The sequence below is a fragment of the Tachyglossus aculeatus genome, chromosome 13 (genome assembly GCF_015852505.1).
Source record: "Tachyglossus aculeatus isolate mTacAcu1 chromosome 13, mTacAcu1.pri, whole genome shotgun sequence".
Lineage (NCBI taxonomy): Eukaryota > Metazoa > Chordata > Mammalia > Monotremata > Tachyglossidae > Tachyglossus > Tachyglossus aculeatus.
In genome coordinates, this window is record NC_052078.1 from 3,035,142 (window position 1) to 3,052,580 (window position 17,439).

Here is a 17,439-nt window from a genome sequence, read left to right on the forward strand (position 1 = left end):
AATTTGTACTTCCCAAGTGCTTAGTCCAGTGCTCTGCACATAGTAAGCGCTCAATAAATACGCTTGATGATGATGACGACTCGGGATCCTCAGATCACTGAGCACACAGGGAGGGTAGCGACAAGCCTCAAAGCCTGGAATATCACGGCCCAGCAGGGTCTGAAATCGCCACGCTTCTGCCTTCCCTGCGGGTGGAAATTTGGGAGGAGCGCGGGTGAAAACACCTGCGTCCTGCTTCTCCGCTCCACGGCAAACCAGCCGAGCCCTCTTTGAAGAACGTAAAGCGGGCCCCTACTTCCTCTGACCCCCATAAGCGACGCATCAAGTGGGGGAGGCGCTGAGGGAAAGGAGGACGGCGCCGATCGCTTTGTGAAAACGGCCCCCGCTTCGGACGCCTCTGACGCTCAGGCCCTCGAGAACCCTCCGCGGACCCCGCAGTTCGGCCGGGCGGACGAACGATTCCGTTACCTAGGTCAGCCACTGTTCCTCCTTTGACCGGCGTGTTTTCACTGTCTTTCTTTGGATTCACTGCAAAACAAAGGATTTCGGAACAGGCGCTCTATCTTCCTGTAACGGGTGCACCAGGAAAATCACCACCCCTGGGCTTCTGGGCTGTGTTATCCTCCAATGGGGCTTTTTTGGTGACACAAGCTAAGGGTGGAGTCCCACGGCTAGGCAGCCATCTCTAGGCCGACCTAGACCCTTCCACAGTTCCCTCATCTGGCTTCACCGAACCTGCGGAGTCCTTTTTTCCCTTCGGTCCCTTCGGTGCCGGAAGACCGCCCGCTTTATTCACTGACTGGTCCCGACGGTTTTGTTCTCCGTCTCCCCCTTTTAGACTGTGAGCCCACTGTTGGGTAGGGACTGTCTCTAGATGTTGCCAATTTGTACTTCCCAAGCGCTTAGTACAGTGCTCTGCACATAGTAAGCGCTCAATAAATACGATTGATGATGATGATGATGACTGGAAAGCGGCCTTCCGGCCACCCTCACCTCCCTGCTCGCGTCATCCCGTCGGCCGTCCTCGGCGCCCGTGTCTTTCGGCTTCCTATACGCCCTGACTTTTGTTCTCAGTTGACCCCAAGAGATCTGTCTGCTACGTCCCCCGCGCCGGACAGGGCAGGGACGGTCTCCCTACTCCCCCGACGGAAAGCAAAGACGAGCTGGGGCCCGGGGCAGAGCGAGGGAAGCCGGCCTGCTCACCGTTTTTGGGAAGCACCACTTCCTCTATGTTGGGTACCGGGGTTGGGTCCTCCATGTCCTTGGTGAGATCTTCCTGTTCATCTTCCTCTTTCTGACCTCGCCGCTTCCCATACAGACTGGCTTGCCTACGACGGGTTAGCCGCGGTCGGGTTTGTTAGCCGAAACACGCCACGACTCCGTCTGCTTTCTCTTACCCGGAATTCAGGACGGCGGGGGGAACGCTTACCACCGTTTCCTCTGAACTGAAAAGAGCCTGAGTGTTGTCCATTAAGTAACTAAGAATCCTGATGCTAAGGGTAAGAGTAATAATGATAATTACGGTATCTGTTAAGCACTTACTGTGTGCCAGGCACGGTACTAAGCACTGGGGTGCGCGGCGCCTTGCGGGGGTTGTCATTAATATATGAAAGACGTCTTCGCCGAGAATAATCGGCAGAATCTCATGCGGTTTTGAGCTCAAATGCCAGGTCAAGGCTGTTTCCCTAAGGACTGAACTGCTCCTACTCCGGCGAAGGATTCCACGCCGTTCTCCGACCCCCACAACTGATCCCTCTGACGTTCCCGAGAAATAGGTAGGGACAAGGATGGACTGCTTATGTACCAAATCAAGGGAAATCAAAGGAGATGAGTCCAATGGGCTTAAGGTTACTAGTGGAATGGGGAACTGTCAGTCCTGAATGCTGATGTCGCTACTGGCATACTATGCTCGGCAAATAATCGGCATAAAACAGGAATCATAATAACGGTGTGTGGCAACCACTTACTCCGTGCAAATTCCTGGATGCGCACTGGGGTGGACATAGCTTGGACTCGATCCCTGTCCCACGTGGGGCCCAGAGTCTAAGTAAGAGGGACGGCGGGTGTTTTATCTCCGTTTAACAGATGAGGTAATCGAGGCACAGCGGAGTTAACCGACTTACCCCCGACTTACCCGACTTGCCCCCCATACCCCCCTTCCGTGTCCGGACCTGACTGACTCTCCCCCTCTCCCCCGGGAAAAAGGCCCTTGTTATCACCAAGTTACATTAACGACAACCTGATTAGCAATCAGCCTTCTCTCCGATTTCCCATCCTCGTGTCTCTATCCACTTCAATCCATACGTCATGCTGCTGCCCGGATTATCTTCGTCCAGAAACGCTCTGGGCATATTACTCCCCTCCTCAAAAATCTCCAGTGGCTACCAATCAAGCTGCGCATCAGGCAGAAACTCCTCACCTTGGGCTTCAAGGCTCTCCATAACCTCGCCCCCTCCTACCTCACCTCCCTTCTCTCCTTCTACAGCCCACTCTGCACCCTCCGCTTCTCCGCCGCTATCTCCTCACCGTACCTCTTTCTCGCCTGTCCCGCCATCGACCCCCGGCCCACGTCATCCCCCGGGCCTGGAATGCCCTCCCTCTGCCCATCCGCCAAGCTAGCGATCTTCCTCCCTTCAAGGCCCTGCTGAGAGCTCACCTCCTCCAGGAGGCCTTCCCAGATTGAGCCCCTTCTTTCCTCTCCCCCTCGTCCCCCTCTCCATCCCCCCGCCTTACCGCCTTCCCCTCCCCACAGCACCTGTATATATGTATATATGGTTGTACATATTTATTACTCTGTTTATTTATTTATTTATTTATTTTACTTGTACATTTCTATCCTACTTATTTTATTTTGTTGGTATGTTTGGTTCTGTTCTCTGTCTCCCCCTTTTAGACTGTGAGCCCACTATCGGGTAGGGACTGTCTCTATGTGATGCCAATTTGTACTTCCCAAGCGCTTAGTACAGTGCTCTGCACATAGTAAGCGCTCAATAAATACGATTGATTGATTGATTGATTGACTTGCCCAAAGCCACACTGCCGAAAAGTGGCGGGGCTGGGACCAGGACCGAGATCCTGAACCCTAGGCCTGTACGCTAGCCACTGAGCCACAAATATTGACTTCCAGAGTGAAAAAGAAGGATTAAACCTCTGATCCGAAAGCTGTGTGGCTTCCACAGACGGGCCCGAGCCTCACTTTCTGGAGTGACCAAAGAGAGAACTGGCCTGCTGTGTATGGCCAGTGCAAATGGCATGGGGAATTGTGACATCACCGTTCCAAATAATAATAATGATAACGGCATTTATTAAGCGCTTACTATGTGCAAAGCACTGTTCCGTGCACTGGGGAGGCTACAAGGTGATCAGGCTGTCCCACTGGGGGCTCACAGTCTTAATCCCCATTTTCCAGATGAGGGAACTGAGGCCCAGAGAAGTGAAGCGACTTGCCCAAAGTCACACAGCTGACAAGCGGCGGAGCCGGGATTTGAACCCGTGACCTCGGGCTCCAAAGCCCGGGCTCTTTCCACTGAGCCACGCTGCCGAGCAGTTTTCCTAAGAAGGCTTCAGTAAGGTTCTTCTTGAAGCCAACGTGGCCTTGTGGAAAGAGTCTGGGCCTGGGAATCAGAAGGACATGGGTTCTAATCCTGGCTCCACCACTTGTCTGCTGCGTGACAAGTCACATCACTTCTCTGTGCCTCAGTTACCTCCAGGAGGCCTTCCCAGACTGAGCCCCCTCCTTCCTCTCCCCCTCATCCCCCTCTCCATCCCCCTGTCTTACCTCCTTCCCTTCCCCACAGCACCTGGATATATGGATATATGTTTGTACATATTTATTACTCTATTTATTTCTTTTACTTGTACATACCTATCCTATTTACTTTATTTTGTTAATATGTTTGGTTTTGTTCTCTGTCCCCCCCCTTCTAGACTGTGAGTCCGCTGTTGGGTAGGGACTGTCTCTATATGTTGCCAACTTGTACTTCCCAAGCGCTTAGTACAGTGCTCTGCACACAGTAAGCGCTCAATAAATACGACTGATTGATTGATCTATACAAGAGGGACAAGAGTGTGAGCCCCAAGTGGAATAGGGATTGAGTCCAACCTGATTAGCTTGCATCTACCCCAGCACTTAGTACAGTGCCTGGTATAAAGTAAGCGCTTAAATACAATTATTATTATTATTACTGTTACCACCAATGGATTGATGATTGGGTTTCAGCCCAGGCTATGCCACTGATGCTGTAAATTTAGGGACACAGTTGCCTCCCGCCCCTCCATCTCAGTCTTCTAGACTGTAAACCCGCTGTTGGGTAGGGACCGTCTCTAGATGTTACCAACTTGCACTTCCCAAGCGCTTAGTACAGTGCTCTGCATACAGTAAGCGCTCAATAAATACAACTGAATGAATGATGCAAGCAAAGGATGAGTGCCACGGACAGAGGCGCCTGGGAGAATACAGACCCCTTTAAAAAAAAAAGAAATTCAGCATCTTGTTTTCCTTAGTTTGTGAAATGAACGTTTTCTCGCCCAACGTCCATCCACAGTGACGACGTAAATTTTGTGACGCAGTACACACTTTGTGTTCCAGTTCCAAAGTGAAATATCATGAATAAAAGGTTCACAAAGCAGGGAATATCACTCAGGCTCAAAGTCTACCCACCCCCTTCTGCCTGTTGGGTAGGGACCGTCTCTACGTGTTGCCGACTTGTACTTCCCAAGCGCTTAGTCCAGTGCTCCGCACACAGTAAGCGCTCAATAAATACGATTGATTGATTGACTGATTGATTGATTTCCAGAAACGGGACCCCAATCAGGCAAACCGACGCCACCCGCTCCCGGGACGGAAGTCGGCGGGCGTCTGCTCCTCTTAAGCACGGAGACGGAAGCCGGTTTCGTTCGGGGCGCTCCTCCCTTCCCGCTCTCACCCTTTCTTTCCGGCCTTTTTCCTCGATTCTGCCGGCGCGGGAGGCGGAGGAGAAGGCGAGTGTTTCCTCTTCCTCGTGCTCGCCGTCGCTTTCCTGTCTCTCCTCTCGGGACTTCGGACGGGCTGGCATCAGAAGGGAGGGGAACACAAAAGTTGGGGGGGATGAATTCACCTGATTCATTCGTTCAGTCGCATTTATTGAGCGCTTACTGTGTGCACAGAACGGTGCCTTGCACATAGTAAGCGCTTAATAAATGCCACCATCATTATTATTATTAAAGGAAGCCTGGGTGATAAGAGGGTGAGGATAAAGGGACCTGCGAGGAACAGTAAGTCCTATTAATGACCGTCTCCCCCTCTAGACTGTAAGCTCGTTGTGGGCAGGGAGCGTGTCCGTTATATTGCCGTATTGTACTCTCCCAAGCGCTTAGTACGGTGCTCTGCGTGGGGATTAAGACTGTGAGCCCCCCGTGGGACCACCTGATCACTTTGTAAGCTCCCCAGCACTTAGATCATCATCATCATCATCATCATCAATCGTATTTATTGAGCGCTTACTATGTGCAGAGCACTGGACTAAGCGCTTGGGAAGTACAAATTGGCAACATAGAGCACTGCTTTGCACATAGTAAGCACTTAAGCTCTTGGGAGAGGACAATTATAATAATAATGGTATTTGTTAAGCGCTTACTATGTGCAAAGCAGTGCTCTAAGCGCTGGGGAGGCTCACAGTCCTCATCCCCATTTTCCAGATGAGGTAACTGAGGCCCAGAGAAGTTAAGTGAGTTGCCCAAAGTCATCCAGACGCCCAGAGAAGTGAAGTGACCAAAGTCACCCAGCTGACAATTGGCAGAGCCGGGATTTGAACCCATGACCTCTGACTCCAGAGCCCGGGCCCCTTCACAGTAAACACACACATTCCCTGCCCTTGTCGTTGACGACTTTGGAGTTTGGGGAGAGCTCGGAGGGGAGCAATGGACAAATCCTGGGAACGCCAGGCGCCGTTCCTTACTGGCGAGGCCCATGGAATTCCGGACGAGGAGAAGGATGGGCATGACCAGGCATGGAGGGGGACTCCGAATAATAACGAAATGGTAATATGGTAATTATTAAGTGCTTCCTATCTGCTAAGCACTGCTCAAAGCGTTGGGGTAGATACAAGTTCATCAGGTTGGATACCATCCCTCTGCCAATACAACACAGAGTACAACACAACGACAAACAGACACATTCCCTGCCAACCACAAGCTTTCATTCATTCATTCATTCAATCGTATTTATTGAGCGCTTGCTGTGTGCAAAGCACTGGACATATGTATATATGTTTGTACATATTTGTTACTCCATTTATTTTACTTGTACATACCTATTCTATTTATTTTATTTTGTTAGTACGTTTGGTTCTGTTCTCTGTCTCCCCCTTTTAGACTGTGAGCCCACTGTTGGGTAGGGACCGTCTCTAGATGTTGCCAACTTGTACTTCCCAAGCGCTTAGTCCAGTGCTCTGCACACAGTAAGCGCTCAATAAATGCGATTGATGATGATGATGATGGACTAAGCGCTTGGGAAGTGCAAGGCGGCAACATAAAGAGACGGTCCCTACCCAACAACAGGCTCACAATCTAGAAGGGGAAACAGACGACAAAACATGTAGACAGGTGTCAAGACCGTCAGAATAAATAGAATTATAGCTATATGCACATATAACTATACAGTGTGACAAGTTACAAAAATGAACCTGAAAACATCGTGCCCTGTTTCCGACGACGTGTGGCAGTATTTATTCTGAAGGAAAACCAAACAAATCACCCTCCCTGCCCCAGCCTGGCCGTCCTCGGGGGGGGTAAGATCGTCTCCGGATAACAATAATAATAATAATAATAATAATAATAATAATAATGATAATAATGGCATTTGTTAAGCACTTACTATGGGCCAAGCACCGTTCTAAGCGCTGGGGAGGATACAAGGTGATCAAGTGGTCCCATGTGGGGCTCACAATCATCACCCCCATTTTCCAGATGAGGGAACTGAGGTCCAGAGGAGTGAAGCGACTCGCCCAAAGTCACTCAGCTGACAATTGGCAGTGCTGGGATTCGAACCCATGACCTCTGGACTCCCAAGCCCGGGCTTTTCTATTGAGCCACACTGCTTCTTCTGGCACAACCCCACAAATAAAACACACACACACACACACACACACACACACACACACACACACACACACTAATAGTAATAAAGGCATTTATCTCCCCCTTTTAGACTGTGAGCCCACTGTTGGGTTGGGACTGTCTCTCTATGTTGCCAACTTGGACTTCCCAAGCGCTTAGTACAGTGCTCTGCACACAGTAAGCGCTCAATAAATACGATTGATGATGACGATGACGATGATTTTACAGTCTAGAAGGGGAGAGACAGACATCAGTACAAATGAATAAATTCCAGGTATGGCCCTAAGTGCAGCGGGGCTGGGAAGGGGTGGAGAGCGAAGGGAAGAAGTTTGGGAGACGCAGAAGGGAAGGGGGGTTTAGGACAGCGCTCTGCACGCAGTAAGCGCTCAATAATGACTGACTGATTGATAAAATGGATCTTTCCCTCTGACTGTGACCTCATCGTGGGCAGGAGGGAGGGAAGGGGGGTTTAGGACAGTGCTCTGCACATAGTAAGCGCTCAATAATGACTGACTGATTGATAAAATGGATCTTTCCCTCAGACTGTGAGCTCAACGTGGGCAGGGGTGAGGGAAGGGGGGTTTAGGACAAGTGCTCTGCACACAATAAGCACTCGATACCGATTGATAAAATGGATCTTTCCCTCAGACTCATCGTGGGCAGGGAACGTGTCGACCGATTCTGTCGTACCGCCTTCATCCAAGCGCTTGCCACAGTGCTGTGCACAATGTAAGTGCTTAACAAACGCCCTCATTATTATTATTACGACAGTGTTCTGCACACAGCAAGCACTCAGTAAATACCATAGTTTGATTTAGCTGAAACACAGCAGGGGAACAGTCTAAAATGTAACATAAAAAAAGCGTTGTCTATTAGATTAAGTTAAAAAAAGAGAAATGACCATGACCATGAAATTATCTACTCAGTCGTGAATATTTTGCCTGCAGATTCAACAGGATTCTGTCGTACCTCATCATCATCATCACTCCTAGAGCCAGAACGATCGAAAAGTGAAACATCAACTGCTGCAGGCCAGTTTTGAGAATCGGGAGCGTCAGGGAATTAATAATAATAACAACAACAATAATTGTGGTATTTATTAAGCTCTGGCTCCATATCAGGCACTGTACTAAGCGCTGGGGGGGAAAACCCGCAAATTGGGTTGGCCACAGCCCCTGTCCCGCATGGGGCTCACAGCCTTGATCCCCATTTTACAGACGAGGTAACTGAGGCACACGGAAGTGAAGTGACTGGCCCACGGTCGTAAAGCAGACAAGAGTAGAGTCGGGATTAGAACCCATGACCTACAGACTCCCAAGCCCGGGCTCTAGCCACGGGTCGATGCTGCTTCTTAAGCGCCTAGTACAGTGCTCTGCACAGAGTAAGCGCTCAATAAATACAATTGATTGATTGATTCTCAGTTCTGGAAGGCGAGGCTGAAAGCTTATTTCATTACAGCTTACACTCATTTCATTTCATCATCATCAATCGTATTTATTGAGCGCTTACTGTGTGCAGAGCACTGTACTAAGCGCTTGGGAGGTACAAGTTGGCTTTCATGGGAGAAGCAACGTGGCTCAGTGGTAAGAGCCCGGTCTTGGGAGTCGGAGGTCATGGGTTCAAATCCCGGCTCCGCCACACGTCTGCTGTGTGACCATGGGTAAGTCACTTAACTCCTCTGAGCCTCAGTTACCTCATCTGTAAAACGGATTCATTCATTCATTCAATCGTATTTATTGAGTGCTTCCTGTGTGCAGAGCACTGTACTAAGCGCTTGGGAAGTACAAGATGGCAACAGAATAGAATAAATATGTACAAATAAAATAGAGTAATAAATACGTACAAACACATATACATTTATTCATTTAATCGCATTCATTGAGTGCTTACTGTGTGCAGAGCTGTTGGGTAGGGACCGTCTCTATATGTTCATTCAGTCATTCAATCGTATCTATTGAGCGCTTACTGTGTGCAGAACACTGTACTAAGCGCTTGGGAAGTACAAGTTGGCAACACATAGAGACGGTCCCTACCCAACAGTGGGCTCACAGTCTAGAAGGGGGAGACAGAGAACAAAACAAAAACATATTAACAGAATAAAATAAATAGAATAAATATGTACAAATAAAATAGAGTAATAAATACGTACAAACATATATACATATATACAGGAGCTGTGGGGAGGGGAAGGAGGTAAGGCAGCGGGGATGGAGGGGAGAGGAACGAGGGGGCTCAGTCTGCTTGGGGGGTCGCGTAACTATTAAGACTAACAGATTACGACTGTGAGCCCCACGTGGGACAACGTGATCACCTTGTATCCCCCAGCGCTTAGAATAGTGCTTTGCACATAGAAGGCGCTTAACATATGCTATTATTATTATTATTATTATTATTATTATTATTATTATTATTACAGCCAACTTCAGACCCCAGTTTGATTCGCTAATTGACCAGTCGGGTCCTAAGACCTCGGGCTCGACGACAGGACATTAATGTCAAAGCTGGTAATGATCACTGCAAGTATTCCCTGACCCACTGGTGACTAAACTCCATCACGTGTCCGTGTCCTTGGGAATTCTCCCCACTTAGAAACTCGGAAATACAGAAGACAATAAGCCACGGGGGAAAACGAAAAAAGTCAAAAGACCCCCACCTCTTCGTTCTTGGTCGAAATGCGCTGGCGAAAGCTCACGGGCTTCTTGTTCTCGTCCACTTCGTAATCTTCCTCGTTCATCCACTCGTTGAAGTTATCGGTGTCCAAGATCCACCTGGCCTGCACCTGAAACCCAAAGGCAGCGGCACGCTTTTCCGGGAGGAATCGGAATCTTGCTCGGGCCGACGGTCCGGCAACGGATCGACCCTAGGACGATCCCTCCCTCCGGCTGAGCTAACGACCACCTCCTACCAACGCGTTTCCGCTCCTTCGCACTTGGAACCCGCTTTGGAGGAACGGCGGGAGGCCCGGAGTGATTCCTGAAAAACCGTGCCACTTGGAAGACGCCACAGCTCCGAGGGAAAGGGGCCAGAACGGGGGGTGGGCGGGGAGCCCACAAAAAACTAAACCATTTTATAATAAATAATAATAATGATGGCATTTGTTAAGCGCTTACTATGTGCACAGCAGCATTCTAAGCGCTGGGGAGGATACAAGGTGAGCGGGTTGTTCCACGTGGGGCTCGCAGTCTTCATCCCCATTTTACAGATGAGGGAACAGAGGCACAGAGAAGTGACTTGCCCAAAGTCACCCGGCTGACCATTGGCGGAGCCGGGAATTTGAACCCATGACCTCTGACTCCCAAACCCGCGCTCTTTCCATTGAGCTGCACTGCTTCTCTTAATAATGATAATAATAATGATAGCATTTATTAAGTGCTTACTATGTGCAAAGCACTGTTCTAAGCGCTGGGGAGGTTCCAAGGTGATCAGGTTGTCCCACGGGGGGCTCACCGTCTTCATCCCCACTTGACAGATGAGGGAACTGAGGCCCAGAGAAGTGAAGTGACTTGCCCAAAGTCACCCAGCTGACAATTGGTGGAGCCGGGATAATAATAATAATAATAACGATTGCATTTATTAAGCGCTTACTATGTGCAAAGCACTGTTCTAAGCGCTGGGGAGGTTCCAAGGTGATCAGGTTGTCCCAAAGGGGGCTCACAGTCCTAATCCCCATTTTACAGATGAGAGAACTGAGGCATTCATTCATTCAATGGTATTTATTGAGCGCTTACTGTGTGCAAAGCACTGTACACTGTAAGCCCTTGGGAAGCCTTGAACCCAGGACCTCTGACTCCCAAACCCACGCTCTTTCCATTGACCCGCACTGCTTCTCTTAATGGGTTAAGAGAATGGGCATTAATCAAAGGGATTTCTGAAATAAATTTTGTTGTTTTTTTTTGGCGGGGCACAGCAGTTCTAAAGGCTTCAGCATGCTGAGAGAAGTAACAGTGATGATGGTATTTGCTGAACGCTTACTATGTGCCAAGCATTGTCCTAAGCACTGGGGGCTTAGACTGCGAGCCCACTGTTGGGTCGGGACTGCCTCTATATGTTGCCAACTTGGACTTCCCAAGCGCTTAGTACAGTGCTCTGCACACAGTAAGCGCTCAATAAATACGATTGATTGATAGACTAGAGAGTAATTTCGATTACCTTTTTTCCCCTGGCAATATATTAGGCAGTCAAGTGGCTCTCCAAATTCGATTACCTTTCTTCCTCCGGCAATATATGCGGCAGCCAGATCTACTGGGGCTCGGAAAAGCTGGGAGAATCTAGTCTCTGAGGAGTGGGAGTTTGTGACCCGGATTCCTAAATCCCCTGCTACTACTTTTGAAGGGAGAAAGAGGTTACCGCTTTCGCTCAGCTCATAATAATAACAATAATGATGGCATTTATTAAGCGCTTACTATGTGCAAAGCACTGTTCTAAGCACTGGGGAGGTTACAATGTGATCAGGTTGTCCCGTAGGGGGCTCACAGTCAACCCCATTTTACAGATGAGGTAACTGAGGCCCAGAGAAGTGAAGTGACTTGCCCAAAGTCACACAGCTGACAATTGGCGGAGCCGGGATTTGAACCCATGACCTCTGACTCCAAAGCCCGGGCTCTTTTCCACTGAGCCAATGGATCTCCTGGGCCTCTACCCTTCCATGGGTAAGTTTTGGGCATTTGGTATTCGCCCCCGTGGCGTTTTTACATTACAAATTATTTCTTTACGCTCCGTCAGCTGCATTTCTTGAGCGCCTGCTGCGTGCAGAGCACTGTACCTTAGTAAAGTGAGGTCCGATGTATTTACCATGGTGAGTGCACTGTAAGCATTTATCCGTTCAATCGTATTTATGGAGCGCTTACTGTGTGCGGAGCACCGGGCGAAGCGCTTGGGAAAGCATGACACAAAAATAAGCAGACACATTCCCTGCCCACAACGAGCTTACGGTCTAGAAGGGGGAGACAGTCATCGATGCAAATAAATAAATGACAGCTATATCAGTAAGTGCTGTGGGGATGGGAGGGAGGAACATAAAGGGAAGCAGAGAAGCAGCGTGGCTCAGTGGAAAGAGCCCGGGCTTTGGAGTCCGAGGTCATGGGTTCAAATCCCGGCTCCGCCAACTGTCAGCTGTGGGACTTCACTTCTCTGGACCCCAGTTACCTCTTCTGTAAAATGGGGATGAAGACTGGGAGCCCTCCGTGGGCCAACCTGATCACCTGTAACCTCCCCAGCGCTATAGTAAGCGCTTAATAAATGCCATCATCATCATTATAGAGGGAGCGAGTCAGCGCTCAAGAAATACGATTGACTGACTGAGCGCTTGGGAGAATGCAATACAACTATAAATAGACACGTGAGTTTAGAGTCTAGGGTGGGGGGCTGTCTGTGTCCTAACCGATGATCTTGTAGGCCCCTCAGTGCTTAGGACAGTGCTTGGCACAAAGTAAGCACTTAGCGGGTGAGCCTGTTGTGGGCAGGGAAAAAGTCTACCATGTCCGTCCTCTTCCAAGCACTTAGTACAGGGCTCTGCACACGGGAGGTGCTCAATATATACCACTGACTGAGTGATTGACCCCTCTTGGTCGTGGGTTCTAATCCCGGCTCCGCCACTTGTCAGCTGTGTGACTTTGGGCCAGTCACTTCACTTTTCTGGGCCTCAGTTCCCTCACCTGTAAAATGGGGATGAAGGACGTGAGCCCCACGTGGGACAACCCGATGACCTTGTATCTACCCCAGTGCTTGGCACATAATCATCATCATCATCATCAATCGTATTTAATGAGCGCTTACTATGTGCAGAGTAATAATAATATAACATAATAAACGCTTAGCAAATACCACCATTATTATTGCCCACCCCCGAGTGCACGGATTCTCTCAGAACAAACGAGATGACCCGGGGGGTGCCTGAGGAGAGGGGAAACCTTTGCAGCCGAAAGTGGAAGAGAACCGGACACGGGGTCTTCTCACCTTCCACGGCTTTTCCGGGATTGGAGGGTCTTCGATTTCCGCGTCGATATCGCTAGCGTGAACCCAAGTGTCGTAGCTGCGGGGGAGTCAGAAATGGAAAAACAGGTGGGCCTTCCAGATGGCTCAACCCCCAGAAATTCCCCAGAAACCGCCCGCTCCCGGAATAGCCCGGAGAGCGGGCCGAATTGAGTTATTTCCGTCGGCACGCGGATTTTTTGGGTCCGGCGCTGTGAAGCGGCATCATCTTAAGGACAGTCGGTGGGACGCACGCCGAAGGATGGCTCGTCAACCGCATCTCCAGGGGAACCCTGACCGCACGATGAATTCTCAACGCATCCGCTTCCTGACGGCTCCTCCGCCGAACCAGATTCCGTCACGTCCGTGGTGACGGGTGGTGTCCAACTCCACGTTGCCATCCACTACACCACTTTAAACCTACACCTTAACTCAGCCGGGGCGTGGATTGTGAACGGTCACGTTACCGGGTGGCCAACTGCAACGGACATTTCCCTCTAGACCGTGAGCCCGCTGTTGGGTAGGGACCGTCTCTAGATGTTGCCAACTTGTACTTCCCAAGCGCACACAGTAAGCACTCAGAAAATACAATCGAATGAATGAATTTCCTTCAAATGGCGGAAAAGGGAAACGTTCAGAAGGACCCTCGACGGGTGAAGTGAGCCGGATCCCTAAGGATTCGGCCTGGGCAAACCTAGGCTTCTCTGACGGCAGAGACAAACGTCTTAACTTTCACCCCCCAGGTTCGCTGGCCTTTGCTTTAGGCCCATCTACCCAAGGGAAGGTTCATTCAGGGGCTACACTGGATTCATCGCCGGCTTTTCGGAAACTTGAGGTGAGCTGTTGGGCCGAACACGCTCTGATCACCTCCCCAAATCGCTGCGGCTCATCATTTTCAAGTACAAACTCAGCCGCACAAGTGGCATTTATTGAGAGCTGCATTGTGTGTGTGGGGCACTTTACTAAGCGCTTGAGAGACTCTTGGGACGAATCTCTAGACCGTAAGCTCGTTAAGGGCAGGGAAAGCATCTGCTAACTGTGGTAATGCACTCATTCATTCATTCAATCTTGTATATATTTACTATTCTGCTCATTTTGTTAATGATGAGCATTTAGCTTTAATTCTATTTGTTCTGACGACTTGACACCTGTCCACATGCTTTGATTTGTTGTCTGTCTCCCCCTTCTAGACTGTGAGCCCGTTGTTGGGTTGGGTTGGGTATATATACCTGTATATATGTATATATGTTTGTACGTATTTATTACTCTATTTATTTATTTATTTTACTTGTACATATCTATTCTGTTTTATTTTGTTAGTATGTTTGGTTTTGTTCTCTGTCCCCCCCTTTTAGACTGTGAGCCCACTGTTGCGTAGGGACTGTCTCTATATGTTGCCAACTTGTACTTCCCAAGCGCTTAGTACAGTGCTCTGCATACAGTAAGCGCTCAATACAATTGATTGACTGATTGATTGTTGGGCAGGGACCGTCTCTAGATGTTGCCAACTTGGACTTCCCAAGCGCTTAGTACAGTGCTCTGCACACAGTAAGTGCTCAATAAATATGACTGAATGAATGAATGAATTCAATCGTCCTTACTGAGCGCTTACTGTGTGCACAGCACTTGGGAGAGTGCCATGCAACAATAAACAGACAAATTCCCGACCCACAACCAGCTTAAAGTCTAAAAGTGGGGACAGACATTAATATAAATAAATTCCAGGGAGGGACATAAGTGTTGTCGGGGTGGGGAGGCTCTCCCAAGGGCTCGGTACAGCGCTCTGCACATAGTTCGCGCTCAATATATACTAGTGGTTGACTGACTGAAATCTAACGGAGGAGTGTAACGGGTGAAGAGACCGCAGTGGGCAATGTTCTCAATTAAATCTCTCCATCAAAATTCCAGATGCAGTTTGCCTAGGATTGAAGCGTCTCCTTAATGGCCCTTTTAAGGAATGACTTCGGAAAGACACGGTAGCGGTGTCATCTTTTTTTTTGCTGGCCTCCGATTAAGAAGCCTCTAATTTGGGGTGCCGTTTTACGTCATCAAGTGACGTGAAGCCTGTGCTAGGATGAAAAAACCGCATCAACAGTTTGGCTCTTGTAGCCGCACGAGACACCGAGGCAGGACGGCAGACAGCGAAAGCACTCTGTGTCTTTCCTTCACCTCCAAAAAAGGAACCAACCCAAACCGGAGGGATCCTTTGGGATCCAGGGAACCCACCAAATCCGAGGCCTGGAAGGGAAGGGAACCGTTTTGGGCAAGATTCGGCTGAGATGGCTTTGATTTTGATCTAGAGAGTATCCCAGGAGGGTTCGCTCCACTCGGGCACAGATGCAGAGCAAAAAGGCAGTTCACTGCCAAGACAGAAAGACTCAATAAAGCCAGGGAGGGGGCTAATTCATCCGGCTAAGATGGCAGAGGGGGAAACCCTTCTGACACTGAGCTTCCAAAAAACACAATTTAACTCTCGGGTCGCTTTTCCGGAGAGCTTTTTATGAACTCGGAGAATACGGCCCTTGCGTCCGGCGACATTACCTGTCTGGGTAAAACCCCCAGTGAACGAGCGCCTGCTTATCTTTTTTCATCACAGGTCTCAACCACTCTTCTGTAAGAGAGAAAAACCATCAGATTAGACTTTCAGACGAAGCCGCTTAACATAGGGCCTTCCATTTTTAACGACGGAGAGGGGTGAGGTTTCCACCACCTCTAATTAAGAGATGAGAAAGAGCGAGAGAGAGAGAGAGGGGGGAGAGAAAGGGGAGAATGTGAGGGGGGGAGAGATAGAGGAGAGAGAAGAGAAAGGGAGAGGGGGAGAGAGAAAAGGGGGACAGAGGAAGGGAGGAGAGAGGAGAGAGGGAGAAAAGCATCAAATGAAATGACTAAAAAAAAGGGTTTCCTTAGAGATTTTATCACCATCATCACTGATATTCCTCTCCCCCTCGTCCCCCTCTCCATTCCCCCCACCTTACCTCCTTCCCTTCCCCACAGCACCTGTATATATGTATATATGTTTGTACAGATTTATTACTGTATTTATTTATTCATTTTACTTGTACATATTTATTCTATTTCTTTTATTTTGTTAATATGTTTGGTTTTGTTCTCTGTCTCCCGCTTCTAGACTGTGAACCCACTGTTGGGTAGGGACCGTCTCTAGATGTTGCCAACTTGGACTTCCCAAGCACTTAGTCCAGTGCTCTGCACACAGTAAGCGCTCAATAAATACGACTGATTGATTGATTGAGCCCCGCTGCAAAAACCCAAGCCCTCCAGGTAAATGTGGGTTCCAGCTAGTTTGGACCTTAAAGAAGGACAAGAGGTACAGCCTGGCTGGCATGCTGGGTCGTCGGCATTTTCTAGCACGGGAGTCCTCCGAAACCCAGCTTCCACGGAGGAAAGCCTATCCCCGCTAGGGATTAATCTTTCTGCAATTCTTTGTCAATCAAACAATCAATCGTATTTATTGAGCGCTTACTGTGTGCAGAGCACTGGACTAAGCGCTTGGGAAGTCCAAGTTGGCAACATATAGAGACAGTCCCTACCCAACAGTGGGCTCACAGTCTAGAAGGGGGAGATAGAGAACAAAACCAAACATATTCACAAAATAAAACAAATAGAATAGATATGTACAAGTAAAATAGAGTAATAAATCTGTACATACTACAGATTTATTATTAGATTACAGATTACTACATATTACAGATTTACAGATTACAGAATACATATTACAGATTTACCTCTCCATCAGTGGGGATGGAGAGGGGGACAGGAGTAACGTGCTGGAAAATTCGATTTCAGCTTCCCTGTGATGCCTAATCCTTTTAGCAGCCACGTCCCTACAGGGATTTTATTTTCGCGCTCAGGCTGCCGTGCTCCTGCCCGCCACATTTTAGTTACACCAAATAACAACAATGATTGTGGCATTTGTTCAACGCTTACTATGTGTCAGGCGCTGTACTAAGCACTAGCAAATTGGACTGGATGCAGTCCCTTGTCCCGCGTGGGGCACACAGTCTTAAGCCCCATTTGACAGATGAGGGAACTGAGGCCCAGAGAAGTGAAGTGACTTGGTTAAGGCCACACAAGGCAGACAAGTGGAGGTGGCAGGATTAGAACCCGTGACTTTCCGACTCCCAAGCCCGGGCTCTGTCCACTGTGTCAGGTGACTCATCCATCATCATCAATCGTATTTATTGAGCGCTTACTGTGTGCAGAGCACAGAGGAGGTGAGGTGGACTTTGGATGAGAGGCAATGACTAAATGTAAATGGACAGATGAAATGGAAGGCACTTTAATTACAGAATTAACATGGCCACTTCTAAACAAACCACCAGCCCACCCCCTCCACCAAAAAACAGATGAACAAAA

At 48.9% G+C, this 17,439-nt stretch overlaps 1 protein-coding gene across 1 annotated transcript in view; it reads right to left on the reverse strand.

Annotated features, from left to right (window-relative positions):
• Positions 1–17,439, reverse strand: part of SMARCC1 (SWI/SNF related, matrix associated, actin dependent regulator of chromatin subfamily c member 1) — a 117,989-nt gene that overhangs the window by 70,972 nt on the left and 29,578 nt on the right. The window contains exons 9-14 of the mRNA XM_038755452.1: positions 15,607–15,676; positions 13,051–13,126; positions 9,749–9,874; positions 4,926–5,047; positions 1,204–1,328; positions 469–528 (exon numbers count right to left, since the gene is read on the reverse strand). Of these exons, the coding sequence (XP_038611380.1) occupies positions 469–528; positions 1,204–1,328; positions 4,926–5,047; positions 9,749–9,874; positions 13,051–13,126; positions 15,607–15,676 (579 nt within the window). The remainder of the gene's footprint in view (positions 1–468; positions 529–1,203; positions 1,329–4,925; positions 5,048–9,748; positions 9,875–13,050; positions 13,127–15,606; positions 15,677–17,439) is intronic.